The sequence below is a fragment of the Psammomys obesus genome, unplaced genomic scaffold, assembly GCF_907164565.1.
Source record: "Psammomys obesus unplaced genomic scaffold, mPsaObe1.curated_primary_1811, whole genome shotgun sequence".
Classification (NCBI taxonomy): Eukaryota; Metazoa; Chordata; class Mammalia; order Rodentia; family Muridae; genus Psammomys; species Psammomys obesus.
The window spans coordinates 34,406,564-34,426,612 of record NW_026593286.1 but is presented as its reverse complement, the minus strand read 5'-3'; the positions used below and the strand labels follow the sequence as shown (position 1 = coordinate 34,426,612).

The window sequence follows — 20,049 nt, the reverse complement described above, 5'->3', positions numbered from 1 at the left end:
CTAAGTTACAGTCATTCTCACGCTTCCCGTTCCACATTTTGTCATTACACTTGTAATACGCAGCTGAAATTTCTGCTGGCCCTATTCTGTCTTCCTGGGTCTTAGGTTTTTGTGATGGCTAGCCTCTGACATTAGTCTGACAGGACCTGGAATCAATTAACAGGCAAGCCGACGGGCACACCTCTGAGGAAGTTTCCTGCTCAGCTTAACTGAAGTGGGGCTACCCGGCGTCAATGTGGCACTGCTTCTGGTGGCAGCCCAGATAAAAGGAAATGAGACACGAGGCTTTTTCTCCCTTGCTGTCATGTGCTGCTGAGTTCGTTTGTGCTGGCAGCATCCTGCTGCGGCTAGTTTTGGCTGACGTTTAAACCCAGCTTCTTCAACCTTCCGAAGGGCACACAAGGCCGGTGGGTTTCCAGAATCTTCCAGGACTTCAGCATTCAACTGGGACTGCTGAGGCGTCTGGTCTTGGGAAGGAGCAGCTACTGGGTAGGAAACAGCCTCAGCTTGAAGGTACCACCCCTCCAGAGAACCCTGGCTGCACAGAGTTAGACTCTGTACAGTTCCGCTCACATGCTTTACAGTTTGAAAATCTGTACAGTAAGTCATCACTGCTCTCCTAATCTTGTGGGTCCTACTCTGTAACTCAGGCTGCCTGGAATTCACTGTGCAGTTCAGGCTGGCTTTGAACTCTCTACATAGCTGAGGATGGCTTGCACTCATGGTCCTCCCTTGAGCAGTGCCAGGCTTACAGGCCCGGGCTACCGTGCCTGGGTTCCCTATAGTTTCAGGTAAGAAAGGAAATTGCTGTTTAGTGTACCATGAGGAATGCACAGCCAGTACCTTTTCGATGAGTTCCTTCGCTGCGTCGTTTGCTTGTGTCTCGTAAGCAGGTGGACACTCCTCCATCACAAGTCTTGCACGCCTCTGTCCAACTGCTGCTGCCGAATGCTTGGGGCTGCGAGGAGAACACGGGCATGCTCAGAGGCACACTGCTGCTCTCCAGCTGGGTCCACACGGAAACCACGAGCAACCCACAAGCAAGGTCATGGCTATCACTGTGCTATCTCGGTCGTGACGTTTCTCTAACAGAATGCCACACACACACAGCAATTTCTGTTAACTTACACTGCCTTAATTCAAACTTGCAGCGGTTGAATTCCCAGCTTAACGCAAATGAATGAGACTTTGTTGTTGAGCAGAAGCACAAGTTAAAAAAACAAAACAAAACTGATCCTATCTGAATGCAATAAGCATGTCTGTCTTCCCCCCCCCCCTTTTCTTTACTGATCTCTCACTTCTGCCAAGCTTTAGACACTGTTAAGCCTATTTAACACTAAAAGCGGGAAAGGTAGTTTATACACAGTTGATGGAATTTGTAGTCAGTAATAAGCATTACTACTGTGTAAAACTGTCAAGTGTGCTTAGCAATGCTTGAACTTGAAACATTTATATTCTAGTAAAGGCTGAACTCCATACACACTCGGGAATGTGTGTGCTTGAGCGTGTGTGCACACACGACTGTGTGTATGTGAGTGTGTGTTTGACGGTGTGTGTGTGTCTCTGTGTGTGTCTGTTTGTATGCACAGGTAATTACTGAGTAGCAGGTAGTTGCTGCCCCTTATAACCAACACTGAAGGAGCTGGGTACGTGGCTCAGCGGTACAGTGCCCGCTTAGAATGTGCAAGGTCATGGATTTGATACTTACAGTGAACAACAAAACCTCCAAAACTTTCTGCTCCCCCCCCCTCCCCAAGCAGAGTTTCTCTGTGTGCCCTGGCTGTCCTGGAACTTGTAGACCAGGCTGGTCTCTGCCTCCTGAGCGCTGGGACTAGAGGTGTGCCACCACCACCTGGCCTTTTTTTTTTTTTTTTTTTTTAACTTAGATAAGTTCTTGTGTATCTCAGGCAGGCCTCAAACTTGATACGTAGAGGAGAATGACCTTGTCTTTGACCCTCCTGGATGCTGGGGTGACAGGTGTGTTACCCCATATTTGATTTATGTGGAACCAGAAAATAAGCCCAGGGCTTCCCGCATGTCAGGCGAGCACTCTGCCATCTGAGCTGCATCCCCAGTCCGTCTGGAAGTTTTAAAGACTCCCCCCCTTCTTCCTTCCCTTGGCAATTTTCCCCTTTTCTCACCATTTCCCTCTTAGAATGTTTTTCTTTAGCCTTTACATTGCTAGTGCTGTTCATCCACCACTGTGAGGAGGAAACACGGTTTTTGAGATAAAACAATGCATTATTGTGAGTATGTATGTGAGTGCATGTGGGGGGCCACGCGGGTCGGAGGGCACCTCTGCAGCTGGCTCTCTCTCCTTCCATCTATGTGTGTCCTGGGACTGAACTCAAGCTACCTGGCTTTTTAGTGGCTTTACTCACTGTATCTCTTCCCAGCCGGAAGGCCCTAAGACAGTTCTCATACAGATCAAGAGTGGTGCAAAACTTCTTAATACATTAAACTGAGGCAATATTATGGCCATCTTCATTCTTCATTGGAGAGAGGCACAGCAGCTGTGGTGGTTTGAATCAGAGCCCTCACAGGCTCATATATTTGCATGCTTAGCCCTCAGCTGATCAACTAGGAAGGATCAGGAGGTGTGTCTTTGGTGTCACTGCATGTGGGCGTTAACATTTCAAAAGCCGACCCTAGGCACAGCGTTTCCTTTCCTGCCTTCTGCCTGCAGACCAGGATGTAAAGCTCTCAGCTACTTCTCCTGCACCAGGACTACATGGGTTCTGCCATGAGGACAACGGACTAACCTCTAAGACTGTAAATAACCCCTCACGTAAACAGTTTCTTTTTTGAAGAGTTGCTTTGGTCACCATGTCTCTTCAAAGCAAGAGAACAATAACCAAGACAATTGTTTTCTTGTGGTATAAGACTCACACCCAGGGCCTGGCACCAGTGTTGTACTCATCAACGGGGGGGGGGGGGGGCATAAGACCCTGTTTTGCACGTGAAAAGTCTAGGTTCACTCCCAGGAATCCCCCACCTCCATCATATTTAGGAAAAAAAGTCGGCAGTATGTCTAATTTACGAGTACTTGGCGTGGTAGTTCTCTCTGCTATGAACAGTTTAGGAAACCTTTCATATGAATGTAGGTGGGCTACTTTCAGCGGTTGCAAGAGCATGGGTAGTTGGAAGAACTCCGTGAGAGGGGCTGCCTGATTTGGTCAGAATGGTCAGGCTAACTGTTGCTCCTTATCTTCTGGTGTTTCTACAGGAGTTACTTCCACGCCCAGCTTTACAGGGGTTTCTTGGGTCTATTTCCCTTTGCTCACTGATGTCCTCCTCACTTAGTACCTATTTATTTGCCTATTTATTTGCCAAGACAATGACTGGGGGTGTGGGTGTGGGGATCGTTGTTTTGGTTCTCTTCTTTTGTGCTAGAGGCTTCCTATGTAGCCCACCCCAGTGCCAGAGTTGAGGTGCTCATGCCTTACTCGTCCTCCTGGTACGAGGAGGACGTACCAGGTGCTGCACTTACATGCGTACACCCCACTTGGCTTCATCAGGAGTTTTAAAGAGGTGAATTTCCTTATTCCAATGCAGTTTCAACTGCAAAAAGTGTTCCTTGAATTAATCTCCCATTATCCTTTATACCCCATTACTCTTTCAACATCTTTTCTTTTAGGTTAAAGAAAACCCACCTAGGTGGTGGCGGTAGCACACAGCTATGATCCCAGCATTGTGGGAGGCAGAGGCAGGCAGATTTCTGTGAGCTCAAGGCCAGCTGGTTTATAAAGAGGGTCCAGGACAGCCAGAGCTACACAGAAAAACCCTGTCTCAACAACAGCAGCAGCAGCAGTAATAAACAAAAAGTTGATTAAAGAAAACCATTAACCAAGGACAATGCATGGAGAGGGCCTAAAACCCTGGCTCAGATGTAGCCCACAGACTCAGTCTCCAAGTGGGTTCCCTAGTTAAGGGGAACAGGGGCTGTCTAGGGGAGCAGCTTTACCAGGCAACAGAAGACGACAAAGAAGCCAGTCCTGATAAGACCTGATAAGCTAGGGTCAGAGGGAAGGGGAAGAGGACCTCCCCTAGGGAAGGGGCATGGGGGAGAAAAGGGAGGACCAGTGGGATTGGGAGGGGATGAAGGAGGGGGCCACAGCTGGGATACAAATTGAATAAATGATAAAAATTAAAAAAAAATTAAAAAGAAGAAAAAAGAAAAAGAAAAAAACCATCACTCTCAATAGCCTGAGAGGTGACTTCTCTCAAGCACCGTGCTTACCTTAATTTCCGGCGCGACAGCACCGCCCTGTAGAGGTGACTTGCCGGGAGGTGTTTTTGCTGCCCCACAGGCTGGATAACTGGGTGAATGGCCCCAACAACAAAGCCCTTGAGATAATAGTCTTCCACTTTGGCAACTATATCCAGAACTGAATTTATCTTGATGACTTCTGGGTTTGTTGAAGCTGAAATACCAAGAATGAAGAAAAATGTTCATATTGGTAATGTTGAATTCTAGTTTATTTCTATCTACGTGTGATAGCATTCGTGACTAGGAGAGACAGCCTGATTTCGAGGACGCCACACTAACAGGTATTATGTATTTCCTACTTGAGGTGAGATGGGTTGCCTTCACGGTGTTATGACTGTGGATAATCCCAGGCCACAGTGCAGGTGATTTACCCAACTCAGAGAAATACTGTTGTCAGCCTTAAAGCAGAATGAGAATGACTTACAAGTTCCTTTTCCAACAAAAGAGCTTTACTACTTAGAATTTTATTTAAGTGACTATATCGCCCTTAAGTGATATGAAAGACACACATCAAAAAAAAAAAATTAAAAGCCAATACTTTTTATTGAGTGAGCAAGATAAGATTCTTAAAAATACAGTTTATATAAGTTTAAACACTATAAAGGTACGAAATTGTACTTGCTAGACAGAAATCATCAAAGAAAAGAGAAGAACAAGATGTAGATGAAACGTAAAAGCAAAACTGCCATGCATTCGAAGTGTCCCTCCAGGAGGACTCAGGCTCTCCAGGAATGCACTTGTGTCCAAATGAAGAGAAAAAGGGAAATTGCTTCGCAATTGGAGAAAACGTCCTCAACGTTTTAGAAATATTAATTCAAATAGCTTCATTTTCTGTAATATTTATCTCACATGGAAGGCAATTAAGGATTATCAAGCAGAAATAGACCTGGGTTGGTTATCTTTTGAGTAAGAAAGCACAGGAAATTAACTCCAGGTAAGGGCTGGCCTGGCTTGGCAGAGGCCGGCAGAGGCCGGCATGGAACTGTTGCTGATTGACTGAGCACAGGAAGAAGGTTAAGAAGCAGATGAGGAAGAAGGGTCAGAGTAAGCTCGTGCACCGTCACACTAACACTCACGTGGTGGAACAGCTCCATGGCAGTGAGCACTCACACCAGCTTCTCACATGAAAATGAAGTGCTCCACAGAGAGCTATGCCAGCATGAATCCATTTCCTTCCATTTTTATCCCCTTTTGGATTTAAACTAATATCCTACATCTAATACATTTCCTTCATCATTATGAATAGAAATGAAAACAAAGAGGACAGTCCTGAGCTTTGAAGAAACATCTGGTCTCCATGTAAACACCCAGCCCTGTCTGTCTGTGTGGCAAGCATTTTGTTATTCATTTGGCTTTACCCTCCTGCCCCCCCGCCCCCTTTTTAACATTTGGTCTACAAATTTTGACTTTAAAACAAAGCATCTGAAAAACTACACAATCGTGTGAAACAAACTCTTAGGACTATGGAATAAAATATAATGTAAACTAATCTTTAGAACTATGTGCTGATGGTACATCATTTTAAAGAAAATTACAGCCATTTAATGGATGAAATGGCTTGGGCCAGGAAGTGGAAAAGTTAGCATGACACTCAGAATCTCCAGTCCTCTTGTCAGCCTTGCACTTACAGACCTCACTCTGACATGTAACAGCTTGGGGTTCTGGACACGTCACTGTTTTACCCCAGTAAGCCGTCATCCCTTTTCCCATCCCCAACCCCGAGTTAATTACCCCTTCCTCTGCTGTGTTGTATCTGCTGTGCTGTAGTTATTGTTTATATGCTTGTCTGGGCTGTTCAGCTGGGAATTCCTTAATGGCAAGAATCCTATCACATCTTTCTGTTCCTCACATGTTCCTTAGGTCATTATGTTAGACAAAATTACTGGTCATTACAACAATAAAGAGGTAAAGTTACTGTGCAAAGATGGAAAACCAATCAGTACTGGTTTGGGGAAATAAGAAGCAGTTGGTTAGTACTGACAGGCAAAGCAGCACAATCCAGGCAGTGCTGGGGAACCGCCTTTCGTTGCCTTGATCATGAAAGTGAGGGTGTCAAGAACACTGTGAGGGGCTGGAGAGAGGGCCCAGCAGTTAAGAGCTGCTCTTCCAGAAGACCTGGCTTCAATTCCCAGCATCCACACGGCAGCTCACAACCATCTGTAACTCCAGTTCCAGGGGACGCAATATCCTCACACAGACAGACACACAGACAAAACACCCATGCACATAAAATAAAAAATAAATTATTCTTAAAAAGAAAAAAAAAAAGAATAACATTGTGAGGATCCAGAGCATAAAGTCATGTTCTTTTTTTAAAATTTTTAAATTTTTTTTAATATTAGTTACAGTTTATTAAATAAAGTCATGTTCTTTTGAGAAGGCCTGAGGCCCCCACATCATATTAATTGTATCACACAAAGAAAGCCATATTGCAAACAGAGTAAAAAGTAGTGAGATAAATGGTATAATTGGCTTCATTTTAGAGTGAAATATGGAGAGACATTTGGGAGAAAGTTTTACCAAACTCAAAGAATCATTTATGGGCTGGAGAGATGTGCCAGCAGTTCAGAGCATTGGCTGATCTTCCAGAGGACCTGGGTTAGTTTCCTAGCACCTACACGGCAGCTCACATCCATGTAACTCCAGGTCCATGTTATCTGACGCCCTCTTCTTGCCTCCTTGGGTACTGCACACATGTGCACAGACACACATGCCTGCAAAACACTCATACACATAAAATAAAAATAAATGAGTATTAAAAGAAAAGAATACCTTCTGCCGAAAGTGGTGACATGTGCCTGCGGTCCAGCACTTGGGAGGCTGGGTCAGGAAGACGGAGAGTTGAAGCCATCCTAGGCTGAAGCCTGATGGTTGTCAACTTGACATGTCAGGGAAGAGGACAGCTCGGTTGACGAGCTGCCTGTATGACACTGTGAACACATCTGGGGGCTGTCTTGGTTGTTAGCGTGTGCAGAAGGGCCCCGCCCACTGCAGGCAGCAGCGTCCCTTGGCAGGCGGGCCTCGACTATAAGAAAGCTGGCAGAGCGTGTGCGGAAGAGCAAGACAGCAAGCATTTCTTCCTCCACAGTTTCTGCTTCAAGCTCTTACTCTGAACTCCTGCTGTGACTCCCCACAATGGTGGATCATAACTGAAATAAACCTATTCCTTTCCAAGTTGTTCTTAATCATCTGAATGTTTCACTGTGTTGACAATTGTATGGTATTCAGACCTACTTGTTCCTACTGATGAGGAGGGCAGAGAACACACTCAGCAAGAACGTTCCTACCACACTCAAAGAGTGGGTGATTACGTATCTCAGACAGTCCCAGCCTTTGAGGCCAAGCCTTTGATTTGACGTGCTTGCGTAGGGCAGTAATATCAGAGGCCCACTTACCCTTTAAACACAGGAAATTAAGGGGGAGGTAGGGGTTGTTTAGGGTAGATTGCAAGCACAGGCAGTGAGCGGCAGCTGTAAGCTGGCCTGAGTGCCACACAAGTTCTTTGGAAGAAGGAACAAACGGTGTTTGTAGCCTCGGTGGGTGTGGCTGGTTACTAGTAAGTTATGCTACACGGTCTGTAAAAAAGCATTGCTGTGTCTTACAGGGCTTTTGTGAGGCGTCTGAAAGGAGCAGTCTGTAATTGATTAGAAAACTATACAAATGCTAAGTGAATTTTTATCACTACAATTAAAGCATGTTGAGGGTTGAACAGAATTTTCCTTATTCTTAAAGCTTTTAAATAAAATATCCACTGATGTTCTGCATCCGCCTTCACTAAGAGCTTCAAAGACTGAACCTTTAAATGCCAGTCAGTGGACATGGGGCCTCTCGTTTGTCATCCCTACATTTGGGAGCCTCAAGCAGGAGGAACAGGGCAAGTTCTAAAGCAGCCTGTGTTACCCAAGTCAGTTTCACAACAGGCTGGGCTATAACATGAGGCTTAAAAAACCCAAATTTCTAAAAAGATACAGAAAGTCACATTCCACCATAAATCTGAGCTCTCGTTAAATACTGGAGGTTTTTCTCTGGCGACACAGTCCTATGAAAGCAGCACAGACCACGTGTGTTTGTTTCCATGAATTCACCTCTGAAGACTGGCTTGTATTGTATTGTATTATTGGCTTGTGTCGGCTTGAAATGTATCTAAAACTGTTTTCTTAGGTAAAAACAAAATGTGGAAACTCCGGCTTTACCACATTTTTAAAGGGGAATGGCCTGGTGACCCACATATTCTGACAACTGTAGAACAGAGTAATAAGCAAGGAATCCCAACAAGTGCTAAGTCCCATGTGAACAGGTCACATCCAATTTTGGTCCCTTCAAACCCTGCAAGATAGGTATTACTGTCTGATCAGCAAGCTCAAGAGAGGTTAGAGAACTGATTTAAGTTGTTGGTAAATTCCGAGGCTGAGCTGGAAACCAGGCAGAAAGATGTGGCAACCGGGACACTCAAGCCCACAGGGAAACCCCCCCAAACAAAAACCAAAAAACAAACTTCATCGATCTGAACCACGGTCACTGAAGATTTGTGCTTCTCAGCCTTCCTAATGCTGCGGTCCTTTAACAGTTCCTCATGCTGTGGTGAACCCCAACCTTAACATTATTTTCATTGCTGCTTCATAACTGTAATTTAGCTACTGTTATGAATAGTAATGCAAATATATGATATACAGGATGTCTGATATGTGACCCCTGTAAAAGGATTGTTAGACTCCCCCAAAGGGGGGTTTAAACCATTCTTGATTGTTAAGTAATTGTGGCTGTTAGGAGGATTACCTGATTTATTCTACTTGTGAGAGGTTTTTAAGTAATTGAGAAACAGGCTACTATGTAAATAACATTTCAACCTTTGTTTTTTAATGGGAACTGGCCACTGCTGAAGTCAGTCAGTATAGTTAAATGAAGTAACACAATGGCAGTGTTCAATGGCCTTGAACATGGGGCCAATTATCTTGCATCAGGCTCCTGAGTGCTGGGATCCAGTGCCACCTTGCTTGGCACTGGACGCAAGGCGGTAGACTCCTTGTGGCTTGGGAATCTCGTCACCTGCCTTTATCTGCTTTCTCCTTCATGAACAATGCTCCTCTCTCTGCTTCCTGTGCAGCCCCATTCAGGCCTCAGGACTCCTCTCACTGCTGGCCTTCCGTCATCCTGTCTTTCACCATTGTTTGCTTTATCCCCATCCATTCCTATTCACTCTTTCAACTTTTCTTTGGAGGGCAGGTATAACAAACACAGGAAAATAAGCACAGAACATACTTAAAACTATTAACACTTGGATAACCTTTATTTAACGAAAAATGAAAAACTTCCCTGCTCTTCTGAGACCTCTCATTCTACCCTTTCCAATCTCGGTTCCCTCTTTCCACCATACCTAACCTTGATTGTCCAGTAACCATCCATTCCTTCGTCTTCCCCTAGTGCCAGAGACTAGGAACATAGCCCTAATCTCTACAGGTCAGTGTCAAGCAGAGACTGTGTGCCAAAGGAGCAGTTTGGCCCTGATGTGTACTGCCAGGCCAAGTGGTGGATGTTTTGAGCCATGTGAAATGGGATCATACAGTTGTGCTTTCACTCAACACCATGCAGCGTTGGACTTGCCTCTGAGCTGTGCTTCCAGAGCTCTGCTTTCATTGCAGGATAGCACAGCGGTGAGCAAAGGATGGCTGTGGTGTTTAGGTGTGTATGTCCTCTGGCTGCTCTAGCACAGTGTGCAGAGTTGAGCAGGTGTGGCCGAGGCCGCAGGGCTCATAAAGCCTTTTGTGCTTATAGTCTAGCCCTTCACAGAGACTGTTAGTGGATGCCTGCAGTCCGGTGGTCACTTGTGTGAGTATGCTCTTAGTCTGCGAGTTCCCAATTGCTTGACTTGGACATCCTTGGGCACCCCATGGTGTGTGTGGGCACTGGGTATATCTTCAGTTAAGCAGAAAATGTCAACTGTTTTTTTCTTAAATGATTATAACATTTTACTGACACCTGTCATTGGCAATCTTTTAGAATTTTTGCTATTCTGGCTATTTCGTAGTAGTGGTTTTAACATGCCTGTTCTTGACTACCAACGACTGAAATACAGTTTCACGTATCTTTTGGCCACTTGGATTTCTGATTTTGTCTGTCCAGATTCTTGTCTATTCTTTCCTTACTGTCTTGTAGTGGTGATTTAACTACTCCAGGCAGAAGCCTTTATCTGTATCTCATTCACGCTTTCTATCTCAGATGAGGCGGCACTTCTGAAGAGCCTTTCCAGATCACCCCACTTGGGTCAAGGGGCTCTTCTTCCATAGCCTCTGCAGTCCTAGGCTGCATCATAGGGCATAAGGGTGAACACTGTGGCTGTGTGTCTCCTTCCCAGCTCCTGCCACAGGTGCTCATGTGCACAGAACCAGGCTGTTTTGTAATGTACACAGGCTCGGAGAGGGCTCCTCACATGATACGGGAGCATAAGTTGGAAAGAAGCCCCAGGCATAAAGCAGAGAGCTGGCAGGAATGTGTATGCACTGTCTCCTAACATTGCCTGTTTTGGGGTGGGGGGTTGTTTTTGAGTCAAGGTCTCCTGGTGCACAGGCTGGCCTCAAACTTGCTGTATAGACAAGAACAGCTTTGAGCCCCTGACCCTCCTGCCTCCACTTCCACAGTGCTGAGGTTACAGGCCTGTGTCTTCATGCTTTGTTTTATGCAGTACAGGGGACTGACCCCAAAGCTTCATGCATACTAGGCAGACACTACCAACTAAGCTATATTTCTAGCTCTTGACATCTTTAAGAAGGGGTCAGCCATACGCTATTATTAGAGATCCCTTCCTCACCGGATTAAGAATGGATATCACAATAGTTGGTATTTGTGAGATCTGTTATTTTTCTCAGGTGGATTATGTCACCATTTCAAACATAATGGAACACTTTATGTGGCGTAGTTAAAAAAAAAAAAAGAATAGTTATAGCAATACTTAAGAGGATCCAGTCAATTTTATCACTGGTCTCCCCACTCCCAATAGCATTTTTAACATCTAACAATCCTTTAATTGCTAGGGGAAGAGCCTCAGAATTCATTAGACTGATAAAGTTATACAAAATGCACATTTACTTTTATTTTCCTTCACCCTGTCTCCTTCCCGCTCCCTTCTCCCACCTCCTTGTTTCTGACACAGGTCTTGCCGTGTAGCTCAGGCTGGCCTCAGATTTGCAATCTTCCTCTCTTGGCCTTCTAAGACATGGGATTACAGGCATACACAACCATGCCTCACTCTGTCTTTTTAACCTCTATTTCTGACCACATACTAACTCTTGACTTTCAATACATTCTCTGTAGAGCTTCATTTGCATTCTTCTTGAATGTTCTCTCACACTTGACATAACTGATTCCTTCTGTGTTAGACCTGTGCTCTCTGCTCGCTGGTGGTCACAGTCCTGGTAGCTACACTCTTGCTGATATTGCTGTTCTCTTCACAGCTGTGCCTCAGGTCATGCCAAGATAACTTTTGCTGGGCCCATACTCCCTCTTTTGAAGACTTTATTTCAATTCTCCCTCAAATCACTACTTCTAGCTGGGACGACAAAGCGGAGTGAGAGCTGGGTTTAAAGAAGGAAAGGAATGCAGTCCATCCCAGACTTGGGACGGAGGTGTTCTTACAGGAGGGATGGTAACAGCTAGCTTTTATTGAGTACTCACGAACCCCAAGGTGCCCACCTCACAGACAGTCTTTTATCACTTCTTTTAATATCTAAAACAACTCTCTGATGTAAGCAGCATTAGAACACCCGTTTGCAGTTAAGGGATCAGATACAGCAGCTTGAAAGAACTCATGACACGGTCCATGACTAGAGCAGTGATTCTCAATTTGTGGGTCGTGACCCCTTTAGGGGTTGCTTATCAGATATTTACATCATGATTCACAACAGGAGCAAAAAAATTACAGTTATGAAGTAGCAACAAAAATGATATTATGGTTGGGGTCACCATAGCATGAGGAGCTGTATTAAAGGGCCACAGCCTTAGGAAGGCTGAGAACCACTGGACTAGAGGTTCTTGTATGCCTAATCATTATGCTATTATTTTCCTTGTTAAGATGTAAGGAATGACTTTAAGACCAAAACAAACAAAAACAAAACAAAAACCAAAAACCAACCAACAAAACCCCAAAACAAAAACAAAAAACAACAAACAAAAAACCCCACACACAGAGCAGGGAAAGCCGAGTGAACCCGTGAAGGAGCATGGAAAGCAGTAAAGAGAATGGGGAGATGAGACCTGGAAGTTTAGTGGTCCGTTTTCTGGCTGGACTTGGTACGTGAATGTGTGTGTGTGCACGTGTGTGTGTGCGTGAGTGCTCAAGTTTACGTGTGTACATCATGTGAGGGCAGAGGTTGGTGCTGGTTGTCTTCCACATTCTACCTTATTAAGATAGGTTTCTCATCGGGTTGGAGCTCCTGGGTTGGCTGGCTGGACAGTGCTCTCCCGAGATCTGCCTGCCTGTCTCTGCTGTGCTGGGCCACAGTGACACACCTGGCCTTTCTGTGAGACCCCAGTCCCTTTTCCTGACTGAGCGCTCACTCCCCAGCATCTGAGAAGAGGCTGGTAACAAGTGAGCTCACGCATAACAGTGGGGCAACTTTGAACCATTTAGCACTGGGATGAAAGTAACATTTCATCTCCTACAATACATACACAACCACGGCAACTTGGACCAACAGAATTTGCAATGAAATGAAGGGGAGAAAGACAGAATTGAATGGGAAATAGATACTTGTTCGAGATAAATGGTAACATGCATAGGGACCTGAAAGTCTCCCCCTCGTTTAACTTTATTCTCTGGTCCATGGCTTCCGCTTGGGGAAAAGTACGAGACAGGTTCCTTGTGAACACACACACACAGCTGTCACCAGGCCATTTTGTTTCCGCCTAGGTTTCTCACTGTGTGGTAGTCTGGCAGCCAGGAGCAAGCACCATTCATTTCTCTTCCCAGCAATCCCAGGAAGGGATGGCCTGTGCCAAGCAGAAGGCTGGCATGCGCTAGCCCACCCAGACTCACTGTCACAGAGACTGGAGTGGCAGGCAGGTGGCTGTCGAAGACTGGAGGAGGGAGGCAGGGAAACCCTGCCTGGAAGAGGGGGTGGAGTGGGGCTGCTACACAGCATCCTGGCTTCTGAAGCAAAGGCAAAGGCAAGACCAAAACAAACGGGTGAACAAAAACCCCAAACAAGAACATGTGGGAGAACTGGGAAGAACCAGGGCCAGGAGTCCAGGCGCCTGGACCAAATAGGGGGCAGATGCTACCTAAAGCCTGCTTGCTTTAGTGTTGGTGAGCACACAGTGAACCCAGGCCTGTGCTTCGTGGTGACATTATCCTTCTGCAACTGGAGTGGAAGCTGGGAGGTAGAGCTCTTTCATGGAGAAAAAGGTTTCTGATAACAAAACCAAAATGACACTGCGTAAAAGCTGTGTATCTTCTTGACTCAAAGGCAATCGCATTTATACAAATTGGCTGGAGGTGCTAACATTTTGGAATGGTACGAATCAGAAAATGCCGAGTCAAAGTTCTACAGCCCTACCGTGAGCTGTGCATCAGAATCTTAAACGTGTGCAGGTGAGAGCGGTTCTGGCTTAAGCTTCACAAACAGATAAGAAGGGCATGTTTTTGCATTCTATACATTTACCACCCAAACCAGTCTGCATCGATAAGGAAAAAAGTGAGCCTCCACTGTAGAAACACCCCAGTCCAAGGAGTTTTCTGGAATGACATTTTTAAAAAGGCATGTAAAAAGTCATGATTATGTGCCTATTTTTCCACCAGCATTAACCATCCATTTTAAATTCACACAGCAACAAAGAAAATTGAGAATATTAATGTTTCTTCTTTTGGCAGCCTCATCATTACTCAGATTCTTAGATCAAAATAGTTGGTGAAGCACAGGTACTGATCTTATTTGTCTCTGAATTTTGCTTGCTGGCCAGCTCAATTTTTAACAAAGAAAAATGGGCTGCTCTTGCTCTTTGCACAAAGATGCACTGTTTTCAGAGCAAATTAAAAAAAAAAAAAGGATGGTGATGTGGTGGTGGAGAAATATCTAGTAGGATAATTTTATAAACTCTATTAACGAATGAAATGTATGACTTGAGAGAAAATTATGCTTTGCAATTAGAACTTAATACCAGTATTTGGGAAACTCAGCAAGCAAGTTTCCCTAAATTTCCTTTTCTTCTCTCTTTTTCAGCACATTCTAATTAAAGACACGGTTTGTTTTAAACACTTAGGCACTTGTGTCTCAGGAGTCTGGAACAGTGTTCCGAGTTTTCAGAAGGAGAGAGGCATAGCCCTGGGTCAGGAGGAGGCACCTCAGCTCCTTTCCAGAGCTGCCATCTGGCCTTGTTTGTTTGTGCTTCCAACTTTTTGGAACAGAGTTTCTCTGTTCAGGATGGAGAACCAGCAGAGGAAGTGCCTTCCAGCAGGCTACTTTTCCCTCTTAAAACAAAAACAAAAACAACTAGTTTTTTCCATCTTTAGTTTGGTCAAACATACAAGCATGAGTAACACAACCACAAAATTTAACACACTGGCCACCTCAGTTGCCTTGGCCAAGTTCTCCAAGATGCAAACAAGTAGCCTTGCCATAGCCTGCGGTCCGTGCCTTTCAAATCTTTTCAAAACACAAGCTGTCATTAAGGCTACAGCAATTTGGCCTAGAAATCAAACATTTGTCTCATTGGCTTTAACAATAAAAGGAACATTTCCAAGCAGTTTTCCTAATTTTGTATAGTACACGAGCCATGTTAAAAAAAAAAAAAAGCACATAAAGCAAAAAAACAAAACAAAAATCTCCCCAAATATAAGTAAGAAACAAAGCGTCATTGTTAGATGGACCAAACAATTTCATTATGAAAAAGAGCTTGGGAACCCACAGGTTCACACTCCCCCCCCCCCAAAAAAAAAATCTGTATTCTCTTATTTTGGAAACAGATAATAAATACAACAGAAATAAGGAGTACCTTGTAAAGTAAAATCCAGCAGTGCATATTCATAAGCAAATTCTGTCTTTGTTTCCACTTGCGGTCTCTTCAGGGTAGAAAATATTTTTCCAGGGCTGCTTTCATCGGGGTCTTCTAGCTTCCTAAGTCCGCACCCCATGGCAAAGTCTGCAAGGAGTTAAGAGTGCTGGAAAGAGCGAGAGGAGCGAGAGCAGCCAATTCTGTTGTTCAAGCTGCGAGGAAACAAAGTTTAGACTGAACTTCTTTGATTTGGTTTTCAGCGAAATGATAGATAGCCGGGAAGCAGGCGGCGGGTCGGAGGACTGGAGCTGGGGACTTCATCCATTCTTCTGCGAGGTCACTGAGCCCGTGGTTTAGCTCGAGCTCCGGGAGGCTGGGCTCCAGCTTCCAGGAGGCTCCTGGAAAGCGGCTGCAACTTAGCGGAGGATTTCCATGCCACGTCAATGTACAGGCAGCGCCCCTACCAGAGTTCTGCGGCTCAGGGCACCGACAGGCTTTGTCTCACCCAGTGGCTGGATGGAAGAGAGGTGTCCAGAAATGGAATTAAAGGCAAAATGTAACTCGGGTGTGATTATCTTCAGATGTAAGACAGAGTCAGTCAGAGTGATGCGGTTCTTTCTGTTTGCTCTGCTCTGTCCCGTGCTGGAGCTCTCTTCCCTGCTTCTCCCAAGGAAGCTAAAGGGAGGAGGAGAGGAGAGAGGAAGAGAGGGAGGGAAGGAAGGAGAGAGGAAGGGAGGGAGGGACAGAAGGAAGGAGAGAGAGAGAAAGAGAGAGATTGAGAGACTGATTCTCTACGTGGTTGGAAGCAAAATCAATTTCAAGAAAGGAAGCGAACTTTCTGAGGAAGCTCTGGAATCCAACAGGAGAAGAGTAGCAAGAAAGAAAGAAAAGAAGGAAAACCTAGAAAAGCACTTTAGTCCTAGGTGGAACTTTTGAAAACTTCTTCCCACATGGAGATTTTTTTTTCCTGGAAAAAGTGTGCTGATTAAAACCATCAAGTATAAAAAACCATAAGACATTTTCATAAAAAAGATTTGAGGATGAAAGTGGATAATGGAGTGAATATGTTACCATGGTTTATTTTATTTTATATTTTTTAATTAGCATGTAGCAATAAAAAAGAAAAAAAAACACTTAAAAAGAAAAACATTTTCGTATGTAATTGGAAAGAGGAAACAGTTAGATGAGGAATTAGTTTTCCCAATCTTATTGGTTTATTATTTTATTTATTTATGTGCATGTGTGTGGTTGCCTAAATGTGTGCAGGGGTCCTTAGCTACCAGAAGAGGGGGGTATCAGATCCTATGGACCTGGAGTAGCAAATGGTTGTAAACCACCATTTGAGTGCTGGGACCATATCTCAGGAGCAGCCAGTGCTCTCAGATTTGGGCCAACTGACCAGCTCAGCAGCCCTGGTTTAAAACACCGTTCTTAGCAGATGTGACTGATGGCAGAGCTACAGGTCTCAAATAGCCTTAGTAAAAAAAAAAAAAAAAAAAAAAAGAGTGTAGATAACTGGACTGATTTAATCCTATACCTTACCCCAGGTCAAGAATAAGTTAGGAGGAACCAATGCAATGCACAGTTATTGTGCTGTGTCGTGCCCAGGTCCGGGACGGTGTGCCCCTGCCACTCCGAGCCCTGGAAGCAGACTCTGCTGCTCCTGCTTAGCACAGACATGCTCCTGGGCACGTTACTTTCTTTGAGTCTCAGCGTCTTGCCCTCTTAAGATGTCCCTAGTGGCTCTTCTGCCACCGGCTGGTTTCAAAGGCTGGAAGCTAACCCCATCTTCTGCCCAGAGCAATGCATTTGCCCACAGTTGCACCTAGGAGAAAGGGCTGACAGTCATGGTTGGAAAGAAGTGATTTTGGCCCCACTCGCACTATTTACAAAATAAATCCTGATCTTGGAGAACCTGAAGAATGCCAGTGTGAAGAAAATGTTCAGTCATTAAGTGTGCACATGAAAACCCTTGAATGGAGCATCTGTGGATTATTTAGTTTGGAGAGCACTGTCATCTTTTGCCTCTAACTTCTGCCTACTTTCCTTTATATATTTTATTTCTCAAAGATGTTTTGTATAGGAGACCATTCCATAGTCTGCATGTTTAAGGATAGGCGTAGTCAGGCGAAGGAAATTCTGGGTAAGTTAGATGAGTCAGACAGTGCTGAGCGAGGGACTCATTTGACTATGTTCAGAGATTCATGCTTTCCAAATTTCATGTCCCCTTTTTGTAGAATGGGCTGTTGTGCTGTTACACAGTAACAATGAGCTCTCTGCTGGTCACCAGAACCAATCACAGTGCTTGGGAAGTTGTTTATTAAGTACCCACTATGCTTATCAAGTGCCTGCCATTTCCAGGCACTCAAAAACCACTGGGTATAAAAGATGACTAATAGGGTCTGTCCCCTACAGGAACTTATGGGACTATATCCTGGCTGTTTTCAAGGATGAGTATATGTAGGATTGACACAGAGAGGTGGGAGCATGAGCCTAGAGAAGGGAAGCACATAACTAAAGTCAGTATGGTGTGAATGAGTGGTTACTGGAACATAAAACATAAAAGAGGAGAAAAAACAAGCTGGGAATGAGGAATGGGCTAAGCTGTAATGGACGTTGAATGCTATGCAAATAGAACTTAGATTTTATTTTGTAGGTGATGGAATTAAAGGACATCCACTTTCCTGTTAGATACATCACTGGTACAGCCTGAGGAAGATGGTTGAAGTAGAATAAAGGGGCTAGAAAGAGCCTAAGTTCAGCTGATGCTGATGCCAAGGGAGTTAGCTCCTTCATACTATTATGTAATAGTTACTATTATTATTTTGAGACAGAGTTTCTCCATGTAAGCCTGACTGTCCTGGAATTCACTCTGTAGACCAGGCTGGCCTTGAACTCAGAGATCTGCCTTTGTCTGCATCTCAAATGCTGGGATCAAGGGTGTGCGCTACTATCGCTGCATGCCTGAGAATAAGGCTCCTTAAACAAGGCCTGACCAAAGACACCACATCTGGCATGCCAGCACTGATGGGGGAATCTCACGGGACCCCACCTCTAGATGAGGAGCTACAGACAACCAATGACTTCTGAAAGAAGGAGAATGAGCCCCTTAATGGTTGTTCAATACCAAGTGGCCAGCTCTAAAAACATACATGCAAGCAACACTCAATGGACACAATGGGTTGTGATATGCATATATACATCATACATACATATTTATGCTTAGGAACACGTGTATAACAGCAATAAGAAAAAAGATGCCATAAATTTGAGAAGGAGTGAGAGAGACATGGGAAAGGTTGAAGGGAGGAGAAAGAGGAGGAAATTATATAATTATATTTTAATTAAAAATAAAATTGGACAAAAAAGTGAGAACCGTCTTAGGAATGCTTCAATGTATGTACATCAGTAAATGTTATAAATTTGATAAATGCTCTCAAGGACAGAAATCACATGATTATTTTGATAGATGCAGAAAAGTTTTCTTATAAGATCCATCACCCGTTCATATTAAAAGTGTTGAAGAAAGTACGAATAGAAGGGGCATATCTCAACATAATAAAAGCTACATATGATAAATCTATAGTGAATATTGTATTAAATGAAGAAAATTAAAAGCATTTCTATTAAAATCATACTAGGGTATTCAGTTTCTCCATCCTTACTCAATATAGGACTGTAAAACTTAGCTCGAGTAATAAGAGAAAAAAAGACTAGAAATATGAAAGGAAGAAGTCAAAGTATCTCTACTTACAGGTGATATGCTTCAATAGACAAGAGCCGTTAAACAATATAGCTGGGCATGGTGGCACACCTTTGATCCCAGCACTCAGAGGCAGAGGCTCTCTGTAAATCTGAGCCCAGCTTAGTCTACAGAGTGAATTCCAGGACAGCCAAGACTACACAGAGAAACCCTATCTCAAAGAAAAAAAAAAAAAACAAACAGTCTACCAGCAAACTCTCTACTTTCAGCGAAGTGGCTAGGTACAAAACCAACACACACACACACACACACACACACACACACACACACGTCAGTAGCTGCCTCCTATGCCAATGGCAAACATATTGAGAGCGATCAAGAAAACAGATTCCCAATAGCCTCAAAATTTTACCTTGAATTGAACCTAACCAATAGAAGACCTCTACAATAAAAACTTTAAAGCACCCAAGAAAGAAACTGAGGAAGTCAAGATGGAAAGACATGGGTTGGAAGAATTAATCTTGTGAAAACAGTCACTTTACTAAAAGCACATGAACACACAATATTTAATTCTTCATCAGATCATGAGCTTTGGAGTGTTTTTGCATTTTTCGGATATTGTGAACATTAGTGGCATAACTTTGTATCCATTTGACTGGTCAAAATGAAAACATATAACACCAAATACAGATTTTTTTTTAATCAAGGAAATGTTGCTTATAGGCAACATTATAAGAGTGTAACTTTAGGGCTGGAGAGACAGCCCAGTGGTTAGGAGCGCTGACTGCTTCAGAGGACCCAGTATCCCCATGGTAGCTAACAGCTGTCTGGTACTCCAGGCCTTTGAGAGTACTGTGTGCATGTGGTACACAGACACACAGACAAAACACCCCAAGACAAAAATAAAATGAAATAAAAGCAAATAAATCTTTAGGAAAAAGTGTAAATTTATTTAACTATGTTGGAAGAAACTTGGCGTTATCTTGTGAAGCTGAACATTCACATTTTTTTTTTTTTTATTTTTTATGATCCAGCAATTTCATTTCCAGGTGTAGGCTCAAGAGGAACTTTAGCACCTAACTATCAAGAGAGA

General features: G+C 43.9%; 1 protein-coding gene across 1 annotated transcript in view; it reads right to left on the bottom strand.

Annotated features, from left to right (window-relative positions):
• Positions 1-15,946, bottom strand: part of Rftn2 (raftlin family member 2) — a 53,343-nt gene extending 37,397 nt beyond the window's left edge. The window contains exons 1-3 of the mRNA XM_055617143.1: positions 15,254-15,946; positions 4,241-4,424; positions 844-958 (exon numbers count right to left, since the gene is read on the bottom strand). Of these exons, the coding sequence (XP_055473118.1) occupies positions 844-958; positions 4,241-4,424; positions 15,254-15,392 (438 nt within the window). The 5' untranslated portion in view covers positions 15,393-15,946. The remainder of the gene's footprint in view (positions 1-843; positions 959-4,240; positions 4,425-15,253) is intronic.
• Between the last annotated feature and the right edge of the window lie 4,103 nt (positions 15,947-20,049).